Source organism: Hyla sarda, chromosome 3, assembly GCF_029499605.1.
Source record: "Hyla sarda isolate aHylSar1 chromosome 3, aHylSar1.hap1, whole genome shotgun sequence".
NCBI lineage: Eukaryota > Metazoa > Chordata > Amphibia > Anura > Hylidae > Hyla > Hyla sarda.
Genome location: NC_079191.1, coordinates 252688301 through 252710747, shown reverse-complemented (window position 1 = coordinate 252710747; position 22447 = coordinate 252688301). Strand labels below are relative to the sequence as shown.

The 22447-nt window shown below is 46.0% G+C and overlaps 1 protein-coding gene across 1 annotated transcript; it reads right to left on the bottom strand.

Annotated features, from left to right (window-relative positions):
• Positions 1–305: 305 nt before the first annotated feature.
• On the bottom strand, positions 306–7689 carry LOC130361034 (protein phosphatase 1G-like). The gene is made up of 2 exons (XM_056563594.1): positions 7204–7689; positions 306–356 (listed from the first exon to the last, which is right to left on the bottom strand). The coding sequence occupies exons 1-2, from the start codon at positions 7687–7689 to the stop codon at positions 306–308; spliced, it is 537 nt and encodes a 178-aa protein (XP_056419569.1).
• Between the last annotated feature and the right edge of the window lie 14758 nt (positions 7690–22447).

The window sequence follows — 22447 nt, the reverse complement described above, 5'->3', positions numbered from 1 at the left end:
GGCTTCCCCCTCTTTTTTTTTTTCGTATTCAAAATGCTTTATCGACAAAGCTCATTTGTACAAAAGAATGTAAACCATTGAGCCACAATAGTATGGACTTATTGAACTGTTTTAACTCAACACAGATGCATTTCTGCTAATGTCTGCAATACCATGCTAGTTTATAAAAAGGTTCAACTATATACAGTCCTTGGCTGGCCGGGCATGCTGGGAGTTGTAGTTTGCCACACTGGTTGGAAAACACTGTTGGGCCATGTTCAGACGGCGGAATTTCGCTGTAAATTCAGGGGAAATTTACTGTACATTCACTTCAATAGTATTGCTTGCTGTCTCGTACACACGGGAAATTCTGCATTCTGCAAAAATACAAGACCAGTCTTATATTTTACGGAATTCTGTCGCGGAATCCCATTGTAGTCGGTGGGCCTTGAACTATAGCGGAATTCTCAGAACACAGAAATTAGCCTCAGACTCCGCCAGAATGCCTGTACAATTCCGTTCTGCACGATATGGTGAACAGAATTTGTAAGGAATTGCGAAAATTTTGCTGTGTAAAAATAGCTTGTGAAAAGGGGGGCTTTTACACTGCCATTGCTCCCTCATGATGGAGAGCAATGGGCAACAACTGGTCCCGGCGGCTCGCATTTACTATTATGGGTGCCGCCGTGCGCCGTTATGAATAGCGGGAGAAAAAGACGGCACAAGCAGTATTTTTTTTCTCTCACTATTCTTTCCGGCTCTTCCAACTGCCGTCACATTGCCGGGTATTAACGGCATTGTGAAAGAAGCCTAAGCGGTACAAATTCCAAGCGGAATACGAGAGGCATGTCTGCTAGAGATTCTGTTCGGTTCCCACCTTGCATCACACTCCTATTGACTTCAATGTGTTTTCCACCGTCGTGTTTACACAGCAGAATTTCCACCTCAGAACTTCTGGCAACAAACCAGATTCCAAAGACATAGGCCACTCTACATGCAATGGTCATTCATTTATGATTTGCGATTTTTCAAAAATATGCAAAATGGTTACAATGCAATGGTTAAAACAAAAACAAACACAGACCACCCTCAGTGCTATTCTACAAACCTGCTTTATAACATGAGAAATGGTGAGGTTATTTTGTTAATTTTGGTGGTTATTTTGTTAGTTTTGGTGGACTTGCATATTATTTATCACATATTGTGCTAAATCATGTGCATGTCCGCCAAGAAACCCACAACAAAAGTGACTTGAAAAATGACATAAAAAAAACCTCTGTGATAAATCTTCCTCTGTAATTTTCAGTACGTATTTCTGCTGCAAATTCAGCGCACATTACTGTATTTTTCGCCGTATAAGACGCACTTTTTCTTCCCCAAAACTGGGAGGAAAAAGTCGGTGCGTCTTATACGGCGAATACACCCCTATTGCAGCGGTCCCTGTGGCCATCAACGGCCGGGACCCGCGGCTAATACAGGACATCACCGATCGCGGTGATGCCCTGGATTAACCCTTCAGACGCGGCGATCAAAGCTGACCGCCGCGTCTGAAGGGAAAGTGACACTAACCCTGCTGTTCAGTCGGGCTGTTCGGGACCGCCGCAATTTCACCGCGGCGGTCCCAAACAGCCCGACTGAATAGCCGTGTTAGTGCTTACAGGACACCGGGAGGGACCTTACCTGCCTCCTCGGTGTCTTCTCCGTTCAGGGATCCCCTGTATGGCCGGCGCTCTCCTTCCTCGTCATCACGTCGTCGTGTACGTGCGTCGGCGTGCGTAACGAGGTGATGTTGGCGACGGAGAGCGAGGATACCCGGCCGGCAGCAGAGACGTTCCAGAGCGACAGGGACACGGCGAGAGCGATGGAGCGACATCCAGGGCAGCGGTGACGGGTCCGGAGCGGCGGGGACACGTGAGTATTACCTCCTATGCAGTGGTCTTCAATCTGCGGACCTCCAGATGTTGCAAAACTACAACTCCCAGCATGCCCGGACAGCCAACGGCTGTCCGGGCATGCTGGGAGTTGTAGTTTTGCAACATCTGGAGGTCCGCAGGTTGAAGACCACTATTGGGTTCAAAATCTTTATTTTTTTAGATTTTGCACCTATAAATTGGGTGCGTCTTATACGCCGGTGCGTCCTATAGGGCGAAAAATACGGTAAGTGCTGATTCAACATTATTTACCATGGAGCAGAAGGGCGTGAATCCACAGAGGAATTCCGGGGGGAAATTTTAGGGAATAACAAGCTGATTGGTAGGGAGTGACCACTGGGAGCCTACCACAAATAGGGCATACTACACAAGCATAGCCACTGCTCAAATCATTTCCTGTCCCATAGAGAATGAATAGAGCTGTAGTCGAGCCCACACCAAGGGTCCCTTGCACCCACTAGCACCTGATTCTTCCATTCCCTCCACATCCTAAGGCTATATTGACACAGTGGAATCTCCATACAGAATTCCGCTGAAGAATTCCACCGATTTACTGCACTTTGACTTCAATGGGATTCCCCAGTCACATTCTGCTGTGGAAATTCTGCTTTCCACAAAAATATAAGACCAGTCTTATATTTTGCAGTATTCTGCCGCGGAATCCCATTGAAGTCAATGGAACTTGAATTTCGGCAGAATTTCTGAGAACACAGAAATTCTGCTGCAATTCCGGTGGAAATTCATAATTCTGTTCAGCAAGCTTTGCTGAACGGAATTTATACAGAATTGCAGAATTTCCGTGGTGTAAACATAGCCTAACAATGCAGCTACAGATAAATTCGGGAAAACCAGGTTGATATGTCGCTTCTGCCTATTTCTCTAAACAGTTGTTTCTTTAACAGACAGTTTTAGAGAAACGCCCCCTCCCATAGACCTGCATTGACAGGGCGGGGTGTGACGTCACAAGGGGGCGGGCGTGAACACGATGGGGAGCGGAGTAACCCTTTAACTTTCCTATGCCCTTGTGCATGCCATAAAGCAACTGTGTATGTGTTGTGAAGATGCTACAATATGGCAGCCCCCAGTACACACTTTATTAATAAATAACATTAAAACTACATTGTACTAAAACTAAATATATAAATGAAATGCTTTATCTTGATAGAACAATTATATTTATTTAAAAAATGTAATGGTGACTCATTCCCTTTAACAATGGTTATCTGTCCTGATTGATATCTAGATTTTAGTCTGCTTTGTTTTAGTATTCTTGTATTGCTAGTTCTGCTTTTGCGTTGTGTTGCCTTAATCAGTATTCACACTGTGCGTTTGTCTGTCCTGTTTTTGACTTTGTTTGATCCTGGATCTCCTAAGATAGAATCCTGTTCCGAGCCTTGCGCTAATCAGTCTATCTAGGAGTGAGTTAGTCTTGTGTCTGTACCTGTGTTTGCTTGTATTTAGGATTTTTGTTTCCTCCTAGGCTAGTATCCTGATCACTCGGTGGAGAGTGCCCGCTAGTTAGGAGCCTATTTGGCTCTGGAATTGATGCCCCTCTATGTTTCAAGTGGGGTGTCTAGTGTTCCTTGTTCTGAGTCCACTGTGAACAGTGCTCTTGATTTCCTGACCTATCAGTATGCGATTTCCTGCCTTGTTTGTATTTATATATCTGTTTATTGGTTATTGTATTCCTGCTATGTTCCTGACTTGTTCCCCAACTTTGTACAGTTAAGCTTGTCTTGTTGACTTCGACGCCCATGCACTTTAGCACAAGGAAGGGACCGGCTCTTAGTTGTTGATCCATCGTTTAGGGCAGATAGGCAAGTAGGCAGGGAGAGTGGTCTTAGGGACAGCTTTAGGGCTCACTTCTCCCTGCCCCCAAGCCTTCACCCGCCCGCACATCTTCTTCCCACCCGCGCTGCACCACTACAACTCCCAGCATGCCCTTACTGGGTGACAAGGAAGCCAGGAAAGCGAGTTATTGCACTGTAACTTCATGTTTCCCTCTGGCAGCTGTAATTGGCCAGGAGGTCTGGACCAATCACAGGTCTGCCCGGGAAATATCAAATTACAGTGCTGTAATTTCATATTCTTGTCAGCCGGATCCGCTCCCCAGCCACCTGCCTGCATGCTGTTGGGACTGCAATTCCCAGCATGTCCTCACTGTAAGGGCATGCTGGGAGTTGTAGTTCTGCAGTAGCTTGCGGGTGGGTGGTAGACGCTGGCGGGTGGCCGGGGAGCGAAGCTTTACAAAAAGTCAAACGTGCAACTTTTCGTGCCACTTTTTGTAAATCTCAGCTCCCCGGCCACCCGCCGTCATCTACCACCCACCTGCTAGCTACTGCAGGACTACAACACGAAGCATGTCCTTACAGTGAGTACATGCTGTGAGATGCAGTCCCAACAGCTTGCGGATGGGTGGTAGATGTGGGGCTGTCGGGGAGCTGAGCTGTGCAAAAAGTTTAATCTGTGACTTTTTGTGGGACTTTTTACAAATGCTGCCAAAGCAAGTTTGTAAGCTAGGTCTGACCTGGCTTACACTTGCGACTTTTTGAAGGAGGTTTGCGACTTTTTTTGCTTACGTGCGACTTTCGCACTTGATAAATTCACGACCACTGCACAGTGAAAACTGAAAATTGCTTAGGTAGGGCTGACTGGTATTTTTTGCTTACCCACAAAAGTCACACAAAAAGTTGCTTACGTGCATGTGCAACTTTTTGTGCAACTTTTATGGGTATCTTTTTTTTTATTTTTTCGTTCAATAATTTTTTCGCTCAATTTTTGCGTTGTGATATGTAGTATTTATCAGTACCATTTTTGTTTTGATGGGACTTTTGGACTTTGGTATTTTTGTACATATACGCCATGGACAGTGCGGTTTAATTTACATTATATTTCTATAGTTTGGAAATTTATGCACATGGTGATACCACAGATGTTTTTTTTATGGGAAAAGGAGGGTGATTCAAATTTTTATTAAGGAAGAGGTTAATTTACATTCATTAACATTTTTTTCTCACAATTTTGTCGTCCCGCAGGGGACCATAACATGCAAACTTCTGGTTGTATATAGTGTTTTTTTTTGTTGTTGTTTAAAAATTTATACTTGGAGGTGTGTAAACTCCATATGTTAATGCACCTTGAACATTTTCCAGGCAGCATTAGGGTTGGACCTGTGAGGCCATGCACCTATATCAGCCAACTTGGGTGGGGCTTCTAGCCTTTCTCCCTCCTTCCATTGTATGTGTGCTCAGTCACGCTGGAGGTAACTGGGAGCAGGCTGCATGTCGACCTAGTGCTGCTGTAATTGCCCACTGGCCCCTGGTTTTTACTTTATACGCACAGGTAGGTTAGCGTTAGGTCCCGTGCCATCTGAGAAACCTTGGCGTTGGTGTGCGGGCTCTGGTGTGTCCTTAATATAAGGATACACTGGCGAATGTCTCAATTTTAACATCAGTGTTGAGGGATTAGCCAATGTCATTGTATACATCTACCACAGTAGTGCACCTAAATTTCTGTATTGTATATAGTGTTCAATGCTGCTCCATTCAACAGCATTGATCAATGGTATCGGCGCTGATCCAGCCACCATGGCTTCCTGGGGCATAGGAGCACCAATCAGAAAGCGAGCAGGCAGGTAAGGGCCCTACTGCCATCTCATTGGGACACCGCAACACTGGGTAATGGTATGTTCGCGATTTCACCGTGGGAGTCTTGATCAGCCCAACAGAGAAGCTGGGATTATGTTTCAAGTCCTGCCTACAGTTCAAAACTTCATGTGCTAGCCGTAGCTGCTAGCTTGGCAAGGAAGATCACCCTTAATTTACTAGCATGTTAAAAAAAAAAATCTTTTCTTGTTTTTCAGATTCCTGCATGCAAAGGGTGTCGTATTATTTATTTAAAAAAAAATTCAAATTGAGGGGTGTAAGTTTTTATTTCAATAAACTTATTGTTTAGTGTGTGTGTATATATATATATATATATATATATATATATATATATATTTTTTTTTTTGCATTATTACTAATGACTTCGCAACAGCCACTGTCTGACAGCATACATTACTGAGGCTGTGCTTACTATTAGCCACTAAATAGGCTAACACTATGCCCCCATTATTACCCCTGTACCCACTTCACCTGGGGTACTGGGAAGAGCTGGGGACGGTCCAGTACCAGACTATTTATTGATAGTCGCGTATTGGGGTGGCATCAAGCTGGTATCATTAGACCGGAAAAGCCAAAAAACTGAGGGCTTTCTCACACTGGTAATACCAGGTTGCTGTTGCTTTATCGAATCTGGCTAGCTATAGAAAAAAGGAGTGAACGCCATGTGGTTTTCTTTCCCAATTATTTATTTATTTATTTATGTTAAAACACAACAACAACAAAAAAAAAAGAAGGATCCCAACATGTGTTGTAAAACTGTTCCTTATTCATAGTGTTGAAGCTTTATTAAAGGGGTTCTCTGGGAACTAAATCCATAGCCCATCCTTTCCCTCTCACCAACCTATTTATTTGTCTAAATATCATTCATTAGCTGTATAGAGCAGTTTCCCTTTTTTAGCTGTCACTTACATGCAGGGAGTGAGAAAAAGACATATTTCTCAGATGCTCCTTGTCTATGTGTAAACCCATCAATAAGACTAGCCCCACCCTCCTGGAGGACAAACATCATGGGATTTCTAGCTTCACAGCCACAGCTCCCCAAAGGCAGTGACTCCTGTGAAGATTCTCAGTCACAATTCAGCACATATACTGTTCTTTGCCTGTTGTAGACTAACGAATTACTGACTGCTGCCATTCAGAGAATAGCATGACTTATTGCTGGGGGAAAGGATAGTTTGAAAGAAAAGAATTGCAAATTGTAAGGAACCGTCCTCGAGGATTCACTCTGGGATCGTCCTGGACTACACCACATGATGCGTCTCTTATAAATAAACCAGCAAACAAATGTTTATAATACAAATCTGGCACCTTGCAAGTTTTATTAGACAGGTTGCAGGGAAAAAATAAACAAAAAGCAGGAACAAACAAAATCCTAGACCGTCTGGTTACTGACTAAACAGATCAGCTTGTCCTGACTAACAACCGCTGAGCTTCCCTCAGCCGGTTAAACATGTGTCCCCTGCAACCTTCTACTCACAATTCATGTCACTCTTTGAGCCACTCATAGCTCGGGCTGTGTACTCCTCAGCAGGCTCTGTCTCTCCCCTACAGCCCACTTGCTGTTTCCCAGGAAGAGCACAGATTAGACTGACTCTCCATCTTATATACACACCTCCCTTCTCTGCTGCCTCATTAAGAAGCAGGTGAGATTCTCCAGGGTTAGCCAAGGAAATGGTGGCCTCCTGATGCCGCAGCACCACTTCTTCATTGTCTACGTCATCCTCATCGGCTACTTTATTCTTGTCCTCGTGGTCGTTGATCGGCCGCCCAGTCATCTGTGACAGCTCCTTTATTACACTCTCCAGCGTCAGCTTCTCATCTATGGAGAGGAAGGCGTCCTCCAGAGCCTTCTGCATCTTCCCATCCTTATACGCCTCCTGATCCTTTATAATGTCCGGCAGGTACTTGGAGCAATATAAGGCCACTTCTTCACCTCCGTGACCATCATACACAGAGAATATGGCCGTCTCCCTGTCCAGCTCCGGGATACAGTTATGGGAGTCCTCCATGGACACCCCCCATCCATGCATGGCGGAGTAGCCATAGCTGAGCTTCCCGCTGCCGCCCTGGCCGGAGATCTTGCTGATGTTGGGCTGGGACAGATAGGCTCCCATGTCCGGAAACGTGCGGCCTCTCAGCGGCTGCGGAGAATCAGCCGACTTGCAACATGCAGGGGGTTGCTCCTAGCAATCGCTCAACTGCAACTCATCCATTGGTTGCCCTTTGCAATGGTTTGCCCGCATCATCCACCAGATTGTAAGGAACTGTCTTTGGGGATTCACTCTGGGATTGTCCTGGACTACGCCACAGGATGCGTTTCTTCTCAATAAACCAGCAAACAAACGTTTATAATGCAAATCTGGCACCTTGCCAGTTTTATTAGACAGGTTGCAGGGAAAAAATAAACAAAAAGCAGGAACAAACAAAATCCTAGACCGTCTGGTCACTGACTAAACAGATCAGCTTGTCCTGACTAACAACCGCTGAGCTTCCCTCAGCCGGTTAAACATGTGTCCCCTGCAACCTTCTACTTACAATTCATGTCACTCTTTGAGCCACTCATAGCTCGGGCTGTGTACTCCTCAGCAGGCTCTGTCTCTCTCCTACAGCACACTTGCTGTTTCCTAGGAAGAGCACAGATTAGACTGACTCTCCATCTTATATATACACCTTCCTTCCCTGCTGCCTCATTAAGAAGCAGGTGAGATTCTCCAGGGTTAGCCAAGGAAATACACCCTTTCCTTGCCACCTCATCACAAAACACAGTCAGAATCACACACTGTACAACACAGCATACACACAGATAGTAAGAGCAATTGGCTGGCAGCCATTACACAGAGCTGCAATGACTGCTGGAAGTTGTAGTCTGGGCTGCAAGCAAGAAAAAAGAATATTAAGGAGACAACGGGGGCCACAGGAGCTAGCAAAATCACATGGATAACTACAGGGGACACAGAACAGGTATTGTGGTGGTTTTGGGGCATTTTTATTTTTCTTAACTTCCCCGGAGCACCCCTTAAGGACACAAGGCATACCTGTACATCCTGCACCCGCTCCTGCGATATAACACGGGGTCACGCGGTGACCCCACTTCATATCGGGTTGGTCCGGATGGCTAAAGTTGATCCTCACATCTAAAGTAAAAAAAAAAAACATTCCCGGCTGCTCAGTCGGGCTGATCGGGACCACGGGACCACTGAGGTGAAATCCCTGTGTGCCAATTAGCTAGGACGCACCAAAAGGGTCCCTTACCTGCCTCCTGCATGCCCAAACCAACAGACCTGACAGAGTAATTAATGTGCAAGTAGAAGGATATCTGTCACGATTCGGCTGGCTGGAGGTGGATCCTCTGTGCCAGAGAGGGATTGGCGTGGACCGTGCTGGTGGACCGGTTCTAAGTTGCTACTGGTATTCACCAGAGCCCGCCGCAAAGCGGGATGGTCTTGCAGCGGCGGTAGCAACCAGGTCGTATCCACCAGCAATGGCTCAACCTCTCTGACTGCTGAAGATAGGCGCGGTACAAGGGAGTAGACAAGAGCAAGGTCGGACGTAGCAGAAGGTCAGGGCAGGCAGCAAGGATCGTAGTCAGGGGCAACGGCAGGAGGTCTGGAACACAGGCTAGGAACACACAAGGGAACGCTTTCACTGGCACAATGGCAACAAGATTCGGCGAGGGAGTGCAGGGGAAGTGAGGTATAAGTAGGGAGTGCACAGGTGAGAATACTGATTAGGCCTGCTGCGCCAATCAGTGGCGCAGCGGCCCTTTAAATGGCAGAGACCCGGCGCGCGCGCGCCCTAAGGAGCGGGGCCGCGCGTGCCGGGACAACACAGACGGGGAACGGGTCAGGTACGGGAGCCGAGATGCGCATCGCGAGCGGGCGCGTCCCGCATCGCGAATCGCATCCCGGCTGGGAGTAATATCGCAGCGCACCCGGTCAGCAGGTCTGACCGGGGCGCTGCGAATGAGAGAACGCTGCGAGCGCTCCGGGGAGGAGCGGGGACCCGGAGCGCTCGGCGTAACAGTACCCCCCCTTGGGTCTCCCCCTCTTTTTGGAGCCTGAGAACCTGAGGACAAGACTTTTGTCCAGGATGTTGTCCTCAGGTTCCCAGGATCTCTCCTCAGGGCCGCAATTCTCCCAGTCGACCAAGAAGAATCTTTTACTTCTGACCGTTTTGGATGCTAGAATCTCCTTCACAGAAAAGACGTCAGAAGATCCGGAAACTGGAGTGGGAGAAACAACTTTGGGAGAGAAGCGGTTAAGGATGAGTGGTTTAAGGAGAGAGACATGGAAGGCATTGGGAATACGGAGAGAAGGAGGAAGAAGGAGTTTGTAAGAGACAGGGTTGATCTGGCACTTGATTTTGAAAGGACCAAGATAGCGTGGTCCCAGTTTGTAACTGGGGACACGAAAGCGGACATATTTAGCGAAGAGCCATACCTTGTCTCCGGGAGCAAAAATGGGGGGAGTTCTTCTTTTTTTATCAGCAAATCTTTTCATCCGGGATGAAGCCTGTAAAAGAGAATTTTGGGTCTCTTTCCATATGGTGGAAAGATCACGAGTCACTTCATCCACAGCGGGCAAACCAGAGGGCAAGGGAGTAGGGAGGGGAGGAAGAGGGTGACGGCCGTACACCACGAAAAATGGGGATTTAGCAGAAGATTCGGAGACTCTGAAGTTGTATGAGAGTTCGGCCCATGGTAGAAGATCTGCCCAGTCATCCTGGCGGGAGGAAACAAAATGCCGTAAATAGTCACCCAGGACCTGATTAACTCTTTCTACTTGCCCATTGGATTGGGGATGATAAGAAGAAGAGAAGTTTAATTTGATCTTGAGCTGTTTACAGAGGGCCCTCCAGAATTTAGACACGAATTGGACGCCTCTATCTGAGACGATATGCGTGGGCAAACCGTGAAGGCGAAAAATGTGTATAAAAAATTGCTTTGCCAACTGAGGCGCTGAAGGAAGACCAGGAAGAGGAATAAAATGTGCCATTTTGGAAAATCGATCAACGACCACCCAAACAACTGTGTTGCCACGGGATGAGGGCAAGTCCGTAATAAAGTCCATACCAATCTGTGACCAAGGCTGTTCAGGAACAGGCAGAGGATGAAGGAGACCAGCAGGCTTCTGGCGAGGAGTCTTATCCCGGGCACAGACAGTACAGGCCCGCACGAAATCAATAACATCAGTCTCCAGAGTCGGCCACCAATAAAATCGAGAGATGAGTTGCAAGGATTTTTTGATGCCCACATGGCCTGCGAGGTGGGAGGAGTGTCCCCATTTGAGAATCCCGAGACGCTGGCGTGGAGAAACGAAGGTCTTCCCTGGAGGAGTTTGCCTGATGGAAGCTGGAGAAGTGGAGATCAGACAGTCCGGAGGAATGATGTGTTGCGGAGAGACCTAAACTTCAGAGGCATCAGAAGAACGAGAGAGGGCATCGGCCCTAATGTTCTTGTCAGCAGGGCGAAAATGGATTTCAAAGTTAAAACGGGCAAAGAACAACGACCACCTAGCCTGGCGAGGGTTCAGTCGTTGGGCAGACTGGAGGTAGGAGAGATTCTTGTGATCAGTGTATATGATAACTGGAAATTTTGATCCCTCCAGCAGGTGCCTCCATTCCTCAAGCGCCAATTTAATGGCCAGTAGTTCTCGATCCCCGATGGAATAGTTTCTCTCCGCCGGGGAGAAGGTCCTAGAAAAAAAACCACAAGTCACAGCATGCCCGGAAGAATTTTTTTGTAGAAGGACAGCTCCAGCTCCCACTGAGGAGGCATCTACCTCCAATAGGAAGAGTTTAGATGGGTCAGGTCTGGAGAGCACGGGAGCGGAAGAAAAGGCAGACTTGAGATGTTTAAATGCGTCTTCCGCTTGGGGGGACCAGGACTTGGGATTGGCATTTTTCTTGGTTAAAGCCACGATAGGAGCCACAATAGTGGAAAAGTGTGGAATAAACTGTCTGTAATAATTGGCGAACCCCAAAAAACGTTGGATAGCACGGAGTCCGGAGGGGCGTGGCCAATCTAGGACGGCAGAGAGTTTATCTGGGTCCATTTGTAGTCCCTGGCCAGAGACCAAGTATCCTAGGAAAGGAAGAGATTGACATTCAAAGAGACATTTCTCCATTTTGGCATAAAGTTGATTGTCCCGAAGTCTCTGAAGAACCATGCGGACATGCTGGCGGTGTTCTTCTAAGTTGGCAGAAAAAATCTGAATATCGTCCAGATAAACCACAACACAGGAATATAGGAGATCACGAAAAATTTCATTAACAAAGTCTTGGAAGACGGCAGGGGCGTTGCATAGGCCAAAGGGCATGACCAGATACTCAAAGTGTCCATCTCTGGTGTTAAATGCGGTCTTCCATTCGTCCCCCTCCCTGATGAGGATGAGATTATAAGCACCTCTTAAGTCCAGATTGGTAAAGATGTGGGCACCTTGTAAGCGATCAAAGAGTTCCGAGATAAGAGGTAAGGGGTAGCGTTTTTTTACCTTGATTTTATTAAGTCCGCGGTAATCAATACAAGGACGTAGGGAGCCATCTTTTTTGGACACAAAAAAAAATCCAGCTCCGGCAGGAGAGGAGGACTTGCGGATAAACCCCTTTTTTAAATTCTCGTGGATGTACTCCGACATGGCAAGAGTCTCTGGAGCAGACAGAGGATAGATTCTGCCCCGGGGTGGGGTAGTACCCGGGAGGAGGTCAATAGGACAGTCATAAGGCCTGTGAGGAGGCAAAGTCTCAGCTTGCTTTTTGCAAAAAACGTCAGAATAGTCCATATAAGCCTTAGGAAGACCGGATACAGGGGGAACCACAGGGTCACGGCAAGGAGTACTGGGCACCGATTTAAGACAGTCCTTGTGACAAGAAGTACCCCAGTTCTTGATTTCTCCTGTGGACCAATCAAGGGTTGGGGAATGGCGTTGAAGCCACGGTAATCCAAGAAGATTTTCAGAAGTGCAGTTGGAGAGGACCAAAAATTCAATTTTTTCGTGATGAGGTCCGATGCACATTAGGATAGGTTCCGTGCGGTAACGCATGGTACAGTCCAATCTTTCATTGTTAACAGAATTGATGTAGAGGGGTCTGGCGAGACTGGTCACCGGGATGTTGAACCTGTTCATGAGAGAGGCCAAAATAAAACTTCCTGCAGATCCGGAATCCAAGAAGGCCGTAGCAGAGAAGGAGAAGGTAGAGGAAGATATCCGCACAGGCACAGTAAGGCGTGGAGAAGCAGAGTAGACATCAAGAACTGTCTCATCTTTGTGCGGAGTCAGCATACGTCTTTCCAGGCGGGGAGGACGGATAGGACAATCTTTCAAGAAGTGTTCGGTACCGGCACAGTACAGGCATAGGTTCTCCATGCGGCGTCATGTCCTCTCTTGAGGTGTCAAGCGAGACCGGTCAACTTGCATAGCCTCCACGGCGGGAGGCACAGGAACGGATTGCAGATGACCAGAGGAGAGAGGAGCCGGGGAGAGAAACCGCCTCGTACGAACAAAGTCCATATCCTGGCGGAGCTCCTGACGCCTTTCGGAAAAACGCATGTCAATGCGGGTGGCAAGATGAATAAGTTCATGCAGGTTAGCAGGAATTTCTCGTGCGGCCAGCACATCTTTAATGTTGCTGGATAGGCCTTTTTTAAAGGTTGCGCAGAGGGCCTCATTATTCCAGGATAATTCGGAGGCAAGAGTACGGAATTGGATGGCGTACTCGCCAACAGAAGAATTACCCTGGACCAGGTTCAGCAGGGCAGTCTCAGCAGAAGAGGCTCGGGCAGGTTCCTCAAAGACACTTCGGATCTCCGTGAAGAAGGAGTGTACAGAGGCAGTGACGGGGTCATTGCGGTCCCAGAGCGGTGTGGCCCATGACAGAGCTTTCCCAGACAGAAGGCTGACTACGAAAGCCACCTTAGACCTTTCAGTTGGAAACTGGTCCGACATCATCTCCAAGTGCAGGGAACATTGCGAAAGAAAGCCACGGCAAAACTTAGAGTCCCCATCAAATTTATCCGGCAAGGATAATCGTAAGCCGGAAGCGGCCACTTGCTGCGGAGGAGGTGCAGGAGCTGGCGGAGGAGATTGTTGCTGGAGCTGTGGTAATAGCTGCTGTAGCATCACGGTCAGTTGAGACAGCTGGTGACCTTGTTGCGCTATCTGTTGCGACTGCTGGGCGACCACCGTGGTGAGGTCGGCGACAACTGGCAGTGGGACTTCAGTGGGATCCATGGCCAGATCTACTGTCACGTTTCGGCTGGCTGGAGGTGGATCCTCTGTGCCAGAGAGGGATTGGCGTGGACCGTGCTGGTGGACCGGTTCTAAGTTGCTACTGGTATTCACCAGAGCCCGCCGCAAAGCGGGATGGTCTTGCAGCGGCGGTAGCAACCAGGTCGTATCCACCAGCAACGGCTCAACCTCTCTGACTGCTGAAGATAGGCGCGGTACAAGGGAGTAGACAAGAGCAAGGTCGGACGTAGCAGAAGGTCAGGGCAGGCAGCAAGGATCGTAGTCAGGGGCAACGGCAGGAGGTCTGGAACACAGGCTAGGAACACACAAGGGAACGCTTTCACTGGCACAATGGCAACAAGATCCGGCGAGGGAGTGCAGGGGAAGTGAGGTATAAGTAGGGAGTGCACAGGTGAGAATACTGATTAGGCCTGCTGCGCCAATCAGTGGCGCAGTGGCCCTTTAAATGGCAGAGACCCGGCGCGCGCGCGCCCTAAGGAGCGGGGCCGCACGCGCCGGGACAACACAGACGGGGAACGGGTCAGGTACGGGAGCCGAGATGCGCATCGCGAGCGGGCGCGTCCCGCATCGCGAATCGCATCCCGGCTGGGAGTAATATCGCAGCGCACCCGGTCAGCAGGTCTGACCGGGGCGCTGCGAATGAGAGAACGCTGCGAGCGCTCCGGGGAGGAGCGGGGACCCGGAGCGCTCGGCGTAACAATATCTAGGAAATAGTGATCATAATATAATACATTATAACTTGTTCTTCAATAAGGGAATCTCTCGAGGGGCCACAAAAACAATCAACTTTAGGAAGGCAAAGTTTGATCAACTCAGAGAAGCCCTTAACAATATAAAATGGGATAAAGTCCTCAAAAACAAAAATACTGACACTAAATGGGAAACTTTTAAGAATATTTTAAATTCTCACTGTAAGAGGTATATACCTTATGGGAATAAAATGGTCAGAAATAAAAGAAAACCAATATGGATTAATAAAAATGTTAAAGGGAACCCATAATTAAGTTTTACCATATATAACGAGTGGCAACACGTAATAGAGGTTAATATCATGTGTCCTACCATGTTTGGATGTCTGCTGGCACATCTGTAAATGTGGCAAAAACAACTTTAATAACTGTCACATGCAGTATGTAAATGAGGCTTAAGTAGTCACCAAGCATGCTCAAGTAGTCACTAGGCATGCGGCCTGCTAAAGAAGTCACGGCTCCCTGCGCTGTACTCACGCTCATTTAGGCTCTAATCACTCTTATTTAGACATGATTGACAGCCTACCTCTGAGAAATGACAGCAGACCCTGACTGAGCTGCTCAATCATACCTAGATAGGTATTATTTGAGCCTGAATAGGCGTTGTCACGATCACACCCTATCGGTCCAGCTAAGACGCTAGAGAGAGCGTGATGGTGCAAGGGTTAAAGCCGCCAGACCTCTGGGTATCCACTACTAGTGCCAGCAAGTCACCAAATTAACCCTTAGATAAACGTGTTCCACCAGAGCTTCCTTCAGAATGGTGAGCTCATATATTTAGAGATCAAAGACCTGTGGGTGGGTGGCTCCCCTCCAGGTACTTGCTCCAGCTTGTGCAGATCCACGCTTTGCTGTTGGTGCTCGGTTGTTGGCAAAGCCATCTCCAAGTTCTGCTGCTTCCATTGCTGTCTTGAGCTTGCGGTCCAATATCCACTCTCTGGCTTCAAAGCTCCATGTTTGAAGAAACTGATCCAGGACCATCAAGTCCTCCAGGGCCTCATAGGTAGTGACTTGTAGGCCCTCAGTCCATTGCCTGAATGCAGTCCTTAGCTGACCTGCATGTTGAGTGCAGCTTTCTGTGGCACTTTGTTGCAAAGTCCGAAACTTTTTCCGATAAGCCTCTGGAGTCATATTAAAACTTTTTAGCAGGGCAGATTTTATTGCCTCATAGTCCTGGTCACTCTCAGAGGAAAGAGAAGCAAACACATCCAGAGCTTTCCCTCGCAACTGTGTGGTTAGATATTGTCCCCACTGTTCCTTAGGTAGATGGAACTGCCGGCAAACCTTTTCAAATCCCTTCAGGAACACATCCAGATCGCCATCTTTCTCCAACATGGGGAAATGTTCCAAGCGGGGTTTGTGGTCTCCTTGATCCTGCACATCACTCCGTGCGGATGAAGCATCCCCTCTCACCCTCAGAACCTCCAGTTCATGCCTCCGCTGGGCCTCTCTCTCTGCGGCTCGTGCCTGGGCCCTCTCTGCAGTTTGGTACTGGAGAAGCAGTTGGAGTTTGATATTGACATCCACATTCCCAAGGTGTTGTAAGGCAGTCCGCATATAAGAGTCCAAGGCCTCATGTGGAATACTGTCCTGATGGGGAGTAATGTTATATTCCCCAGGAGATATCAGTCCTTGGATGGCAGTTCCAGCTGTAGGACTTTGCCTCATGTCACTCAGCTCTTCTGCACGGGCATCATACTCCACAAGATCAGCAATAAGTTGTTCCTTGTTCTTTCCTGCAGTAGGGATGTCCTTTTCTTGGCACCTTAGCTCCAGTGCAGGCTTGGACTGCTTGCGATATGCCTCCATATTTCCGAGATGAGACAGGAGATGGGGAGGACAGAACTGTCTTGCACTCTTTTTGTATGTCTTTGGAATTTACACACAAGAATATGTATGCAATTTCTTTTTAGTGCTAAGATTTCCCTACAGGTAAAATCCAGCAAGCACTAAAAATCTCTAAATATATCCCGATGCTGCCACCAGTTGTCACGATCACACCCTATCGGTCCACCTAAGACGCTAGAGTAAGCGTGATGGTGCAAGGGTTAAAGCCGCCAGACCTCTGGGTATCCACTACTAGTGCCAGCAAGTCACCAAATTAACCCTTAGATAAACGTGTTTCACCAGAGCTTCCTTCAGAAAGGTGAGCTCATATATTTAGAGATCAAAGACCAGAGCTGATTAATTAAACATTTAATCTGATAAAAGTTATCACAGTGCTATATATATATACGGAAACAAATGACATACAGATACAAAAATATATAAAAGAGTTTGGCAAGGCAAGTTCAGAAAACAAAAGATGAAGTTCTTACAGCATGATGATATAGCAGCTGTTCTTAGGATGGTCTTGTCTGCCTATCCCCTGACCAGTATCTCAGTTCTTATAATGGCCTATCTGGAGGGGAAAACCTTCATCCTCCCCCCCCCTCCCCTATGATCCTACCAGGTGGGGGCATCTCTTATCTCATATATGGGACCAGAGACCCCTTACATCCTGCTGCTTCAAAGGGCCTTTGACTTCAAAAGAGCAGACAGACCCCAATTGACTGCAATACACAAACACACAGTCTGAATGACCCTCACCCCCAGGTCTTAGTTTATACACAGATACAATTCTAAAACACATGTATGTTTCCATAATCAGGCCTTGGGCCTGACAGGCGTGATTACTGCTCTGTTGCCATGACTACTTTAGCAGCCGCACGCCCGACTGAGCCTCATTTACATACAACATGTGACCATTTATAAAAGTTGTTTACTTCAATTTTGTACCAGCGGACATCCAGACATGGCAGAACACGTGATATTAACCTCTATTATGTGTTGCCACTGATTATATAGGGTAAAACTAGTGATTGGTTCCCTTTAAAGGGGTATTCCAGGAAAAACATTCTTTTTATATATCAACTGGCTCCAGAAAGTTTAAAAGATTTGTAAATGACTTCTATTAAAAAAACGTAATCCTTCTAATAATTACCGTATCAGATGCTGAAGTTGAGTTGTTATTTTCTGTCTGACAACAGTGCTCTCTGCTGACATCTCCATCTGTCTCGGGAACTGAACAGAGCAGAATAGGTTTGCTATGGGGATTTGTTTCTACTCTGGACAGTTCCCGAGACAGGTGTCATCAGAGAGCACTTAGACAGAAAAGAACAACTCAACTTCAGCAGCTCATAAGTTCTGAAAGGATTAAGATTTTTTTATAGAAGTAATTTGTTTAACTTTCTGCAGCCAGTTGATATGTGTAAAAAAGTTTTTTTTCCCTGGATAACCCCTTTAAGGAGGCAATAAATGACAAAAATAAAGCATTTAAACTACTAAAACAGGACGGCAGTGAAGAAGCATTAAAAAGCTATAGAGTAAATATGTAAAATGTGTAAAAAAATTTGATAAAAGCCGCAAAAATAGAGACAGAAGGTCTCATTGCCAAAGAGAGTAAAACTAACCCCAAAATGTTCTTGACTATATAAATAGCAAAAAGGTCAAAAATGAAAATGTTGGCCCTTTAAAAAATGATGAGGAAGAAATTATAGACGGGGATCAGGAAAAAGTAAATATATTACCCTGTTAACGACCATGGACGTCTATGCTCATCCATGTGCCGTTAACGGGGTATGACGCGGACTCCCGACTCGATCCCGTGTCATACCGACCGGCCCCCAGCTGATTCCTGTAGCTGGGGGCCGGCATTAATAGCTGACATGTGGCGATCACTGCGGGGGCTATTAACCCTTTAGATTGCTGCTGTCAAAGGTGCCTTTATGCCGTCCCTGGTGGTCCAGTGGGGGGGCCATCAACTGCTGAGGTAGCCTGAGGGCTTACCTCTGCTCATGTCCCTTCTGCGGCGCTCAGAATGATAAAGCCTGGAAGGGCCAGGCTTTATCAATCAAGCGCAGAGCACACAGATCAATGTGGTTCTATGGAACCACATTGATCTGTATGAGGAATCAAATGATTCCTTCTAAAAGTCCCCTAAGGGGACTAAAAGTGTAAAAAAAAAAGTTTTAAAAAGTTTAAAGACACACATTAACCCCTTCCTTATTAAAAGTTGAAATCACCCCCTTTTCCCAAATTCCATATAAAAAACATATAAACATAATAAAAATAAACATACGTGGAATTGCCACATGCGTGAATGTTCGAACTATAAAAATATATTGTTAATTAAACCGCATGGTCAAATTCTTCTCCACTGTATTCACTGAGGAAAAGGAAATGCCAGGTGAAATACAGCTAGATAAGGTAAACTCCCCAGTACAGGTCCCTGTCTAACCCATGAAGAAGTACAGTGCCGCCTACAAAAAAATCAAAATAGACAAATTGCCAGGTCCAGATGGCATTCATCCCCGTGTTCTAAAGGAATTAAGTAATGTAATGGACAGACCCCCTATTTTTAATATTCAGGGACTCTATAGTAACAGGGACTGTTCCCCAGGACTTATGCATGGCAAATGTGGTGCCAATATTTAAAAAGGGGTCAAAAGGTGACCCCGGGAATTATAGACCTGTTAGCTTAACCTCCATTGTAGGTAATTTGTTTGAGGGTTTTCCAAGGGATGCTATTTTGGAGGATCTTGATAAAAATAAATGTATGACCCCATATCAGCATGGCTTTATGAGGGATCAGTCCTGTCAGACTAATCTGATCAGCTTTTATGAGGAGGTGAGCTCCAGACTGGACCAGGGGGAATCGCTGGATGTCGTATATCTGGATTTTTCCAAAGCATTCAATACGGTGCCACATGAAAGGTTGTTGCATAAAATGAGAAGGATTGGGCTGGGGGGGAATGTGTGTAAGTGGGTAAGTAACTGGCTAAGTGATAGGAAACAGAAGGTGGTTATTAATTAGTAGTACTTATTCTGATTGGGTGACTGTTACTAGTGGGGTACCACAGGGGCCAGTCTTGGGTCCTGTTCTATTTAATATATTCTTTAATGAATAGTGAAGTAGCAATCTTTGCAGATGATACTAAACTCGGGAAAGTGGTAAACACTATAGAGGACAGTGCACTGTTTCAAATGGATCTGGATAGGTTGGAGGTTTGGGCTGGGAAGTGGCAGATGAGGTACAACACTGATAAATGTAAGGTAATGCACATGGTGAAGAAAAATATGGGCTGGGATACTGTATTAAATGGGAGAACACTTGGGACGACTGACATGGAAAAGGACTTGGGAGTCTTAGTTAATAGTAAATTTAGCTGTAGTGACCGGTGTCGGGCAGCTGCTGCCAAGGCAAATAAAATCATGGGGTGCATCAATAGGGGCATAGATGCCAACAACAAGGAAATAATTCTACCACTGTAAAAATCACTAGTCAGACCACACAAAGAATACTGTGTACAGTACTGGGCCCCAGTGTACAAGAAAGATATAGTGGAGCTAGAGAGGGTTCAAAGACCGGCAACCAGATTAATACGGGGAATGGGAGGACTACAGTACCCAGAAAGATTATCAGAATTAGGGTTATTTGGTTTAGAAAAAAGAAGGCTTAGGGGAGACCTAATAACTATGTATAAATATATCAGGGGGCAGTACAGATATCTCTCCCATGATCTATTTATACCCAGGACTGTATCTATAACAAGGGGGCATCCTCTACGTCTTGAGGAAAGAAGGTTTCTACACCAGCACAGACTGGGGTTTTTTACTGTAAGAGCAGTGAGAGTGTGGAATTCTCTCCCGGAGGAGGTGGTCATGGTGAACTCTGTAAAAGAGTTCAAAAGGGGCCTGGATGCATTTTTTGGAGAATAACATAATAACATGCATTTTTTGGAGAATAACATCGCTGGTTATGTATACCAGATTTATAGCGACAGAACGTTGATCCAGGGATTTATTCTGACTGCCATATTTGGAGTTTGGAAGGAATTTTTACCTCTATTATTAGGGTTTTTTGCCTTCCTCTGGATCAACTCAGTAGGGACTCATTAGGGTTATAGGTTGAACATGAGGAGGAAAAAACAAAAATGCAAAAACTGAAAAGCGCTTAGTCCTTAAGGGGTTAACATAAAATTAGGAGACCCCTTTAGTCTTGCAATTTAAGCTTTAAACAGAAGGAGGTTCTTAGCGCACAATTTGATCACATTGTGCGAGCCCATCACGGTGACCTCATTTACATGGGTCCCTACAAGAAGACAATTTTTTTTAAAACAAAAATGTCTAGTTAGGGTTTCTCTACAGTGACTGACTATAGATATAAGAGGTAAAAGGACATTGCAAGTGATAAAGATTACCAATTACAGCCAATATATCCTATTGTCTAAACACAGTATTAGTGTAGGGACCACCTAAGAAACTGCACCCATCTAATTTTATAACAATATTAGGTGCGAAAGGTAAAGAATGCAATGTTTGTGGTCAGTCACCGTAGAGAAAAAAAATTTCAGGGTGTGAGCCAAGCTTTAGTTTTTCTAAAATGAACACAGAACCAATGTGGTGCTAAAACAATAGGCTCCTTTTGCAAAATCACATTGGGCCCATGTGGCACTAACACACTGGGACCAGCTTTATAACAAAATAGTGGGCCTAAGTGGCAATAACATACCTGTTGTTAATCCACGTAAAGGAAGAATAGAGGCGGCACTGGATTGCAGTTACTCGATACTTTATTTGTCAGGTCTCAGATACAATGGCCGACGGGCCGTTTCTCGAGAAATGGCCCGTCACCATTGTATCTGAGACCTGACGAATAAAGTATCGAGTAACTGCAATCCAGTGCTCCTCTATTCTTCCTCTATGTGGATCTGCTACCTCTATGGTTTCCGAGGATTGAGCAGGTTTTTTGTTTACCTTTGTAGTGCCAAGGTGAGCCTATTGGATTCCTTTCCAGCAACCAGCTGCATTATAAGGTAAGCGGCAGTGCCGTACTTCAATGGATACCTGTTGTTAAATCACACTGGGCCCATGTGGCATTACTGCACTGAGCCTGTGTTGCAAAATCACACTGTGGGGCTAACACAATAGGTCCATGTCACCATATTATTCTGGCCTTGTGTTGTATTAACACAGTGAACCTGTGTAGCAAAATTACACTGGGCCCATTTGGCGTTAACACTCTAGGCATGTGTCCCAAAACCACACTGGCTTGTCTGACCTTAACACACAGGGGCCCACACAAAGAAATCACACAAAATATGGCACTAACACATTAAGCCAATGTTGCGAAATCATACTGCTCTCAGGTGAAATCACACTGGACCCATGTGGTGTTATCACAATAAGCCTGTGTTGCACAATCTCACCAAGCCCATATGAAAATTAGCCACTAGGCCCATGTTGCAAAATCACATTGACCCCGTATTGTATTACCACAGTGGGCCTGTGTCACAAAATCACACTGGACCTGTATGGTGCTAAAACACAAGGCCCATACTGCTCATATTGAGGGACATTTATCAATGTTTGCTTATGTATTCTTTTTTTTAGTAATTTTTTCCTTACTTTTTTTTTGCTTATGTGTGACTTATTTATCAACTGGTTTCAGCCTGTTGATAATTTTCTTTCACGTAAGCAATTTTTCCTTTTTTACTTTGGTAGTAGCTTTTTCTGCTCCATGTTTGAGCTGGAGTAAATTTAGTCAATTTTTAACCCTGTTGCAACTTTTTTTTGCGCAGTTGCGACTGTCGCAGTTAATAAATACCCGACTACCCGTAGTCCATTTTAAAATTATTACTACGTAGTTAATTTTTGGAAAACTTGCTTTTCTCGCTTTCCAGTCAAAATGTCGCACGAAAAATCACGTAGTCGCAGTTGCGACAATTTTGCGACAATTATAGTAAAGAAAACCTGACTAAACCCGTTGATAAATGTCCATAATTGAGCCTATCTGGCACTAACACACTGGACCTGTTTTGTGAAATCCCACTGGC

Coding starts and splice junctions, on each gene's coding strand:
- LOC130361034 (XM_056563594.1), bottom strand. CDS start 7,689: ATGGGAGCCTATCTGTCCCAGCCCAACATCAGCAAGATCTCCGGCCAG. Junction 357..7,203: donor CTCACCTGCTTCTTAATGAG/GCAGCAGAGAAG, acceptor GTATTTTTGCAG/AATGCAGAATTTCCCGTGTG.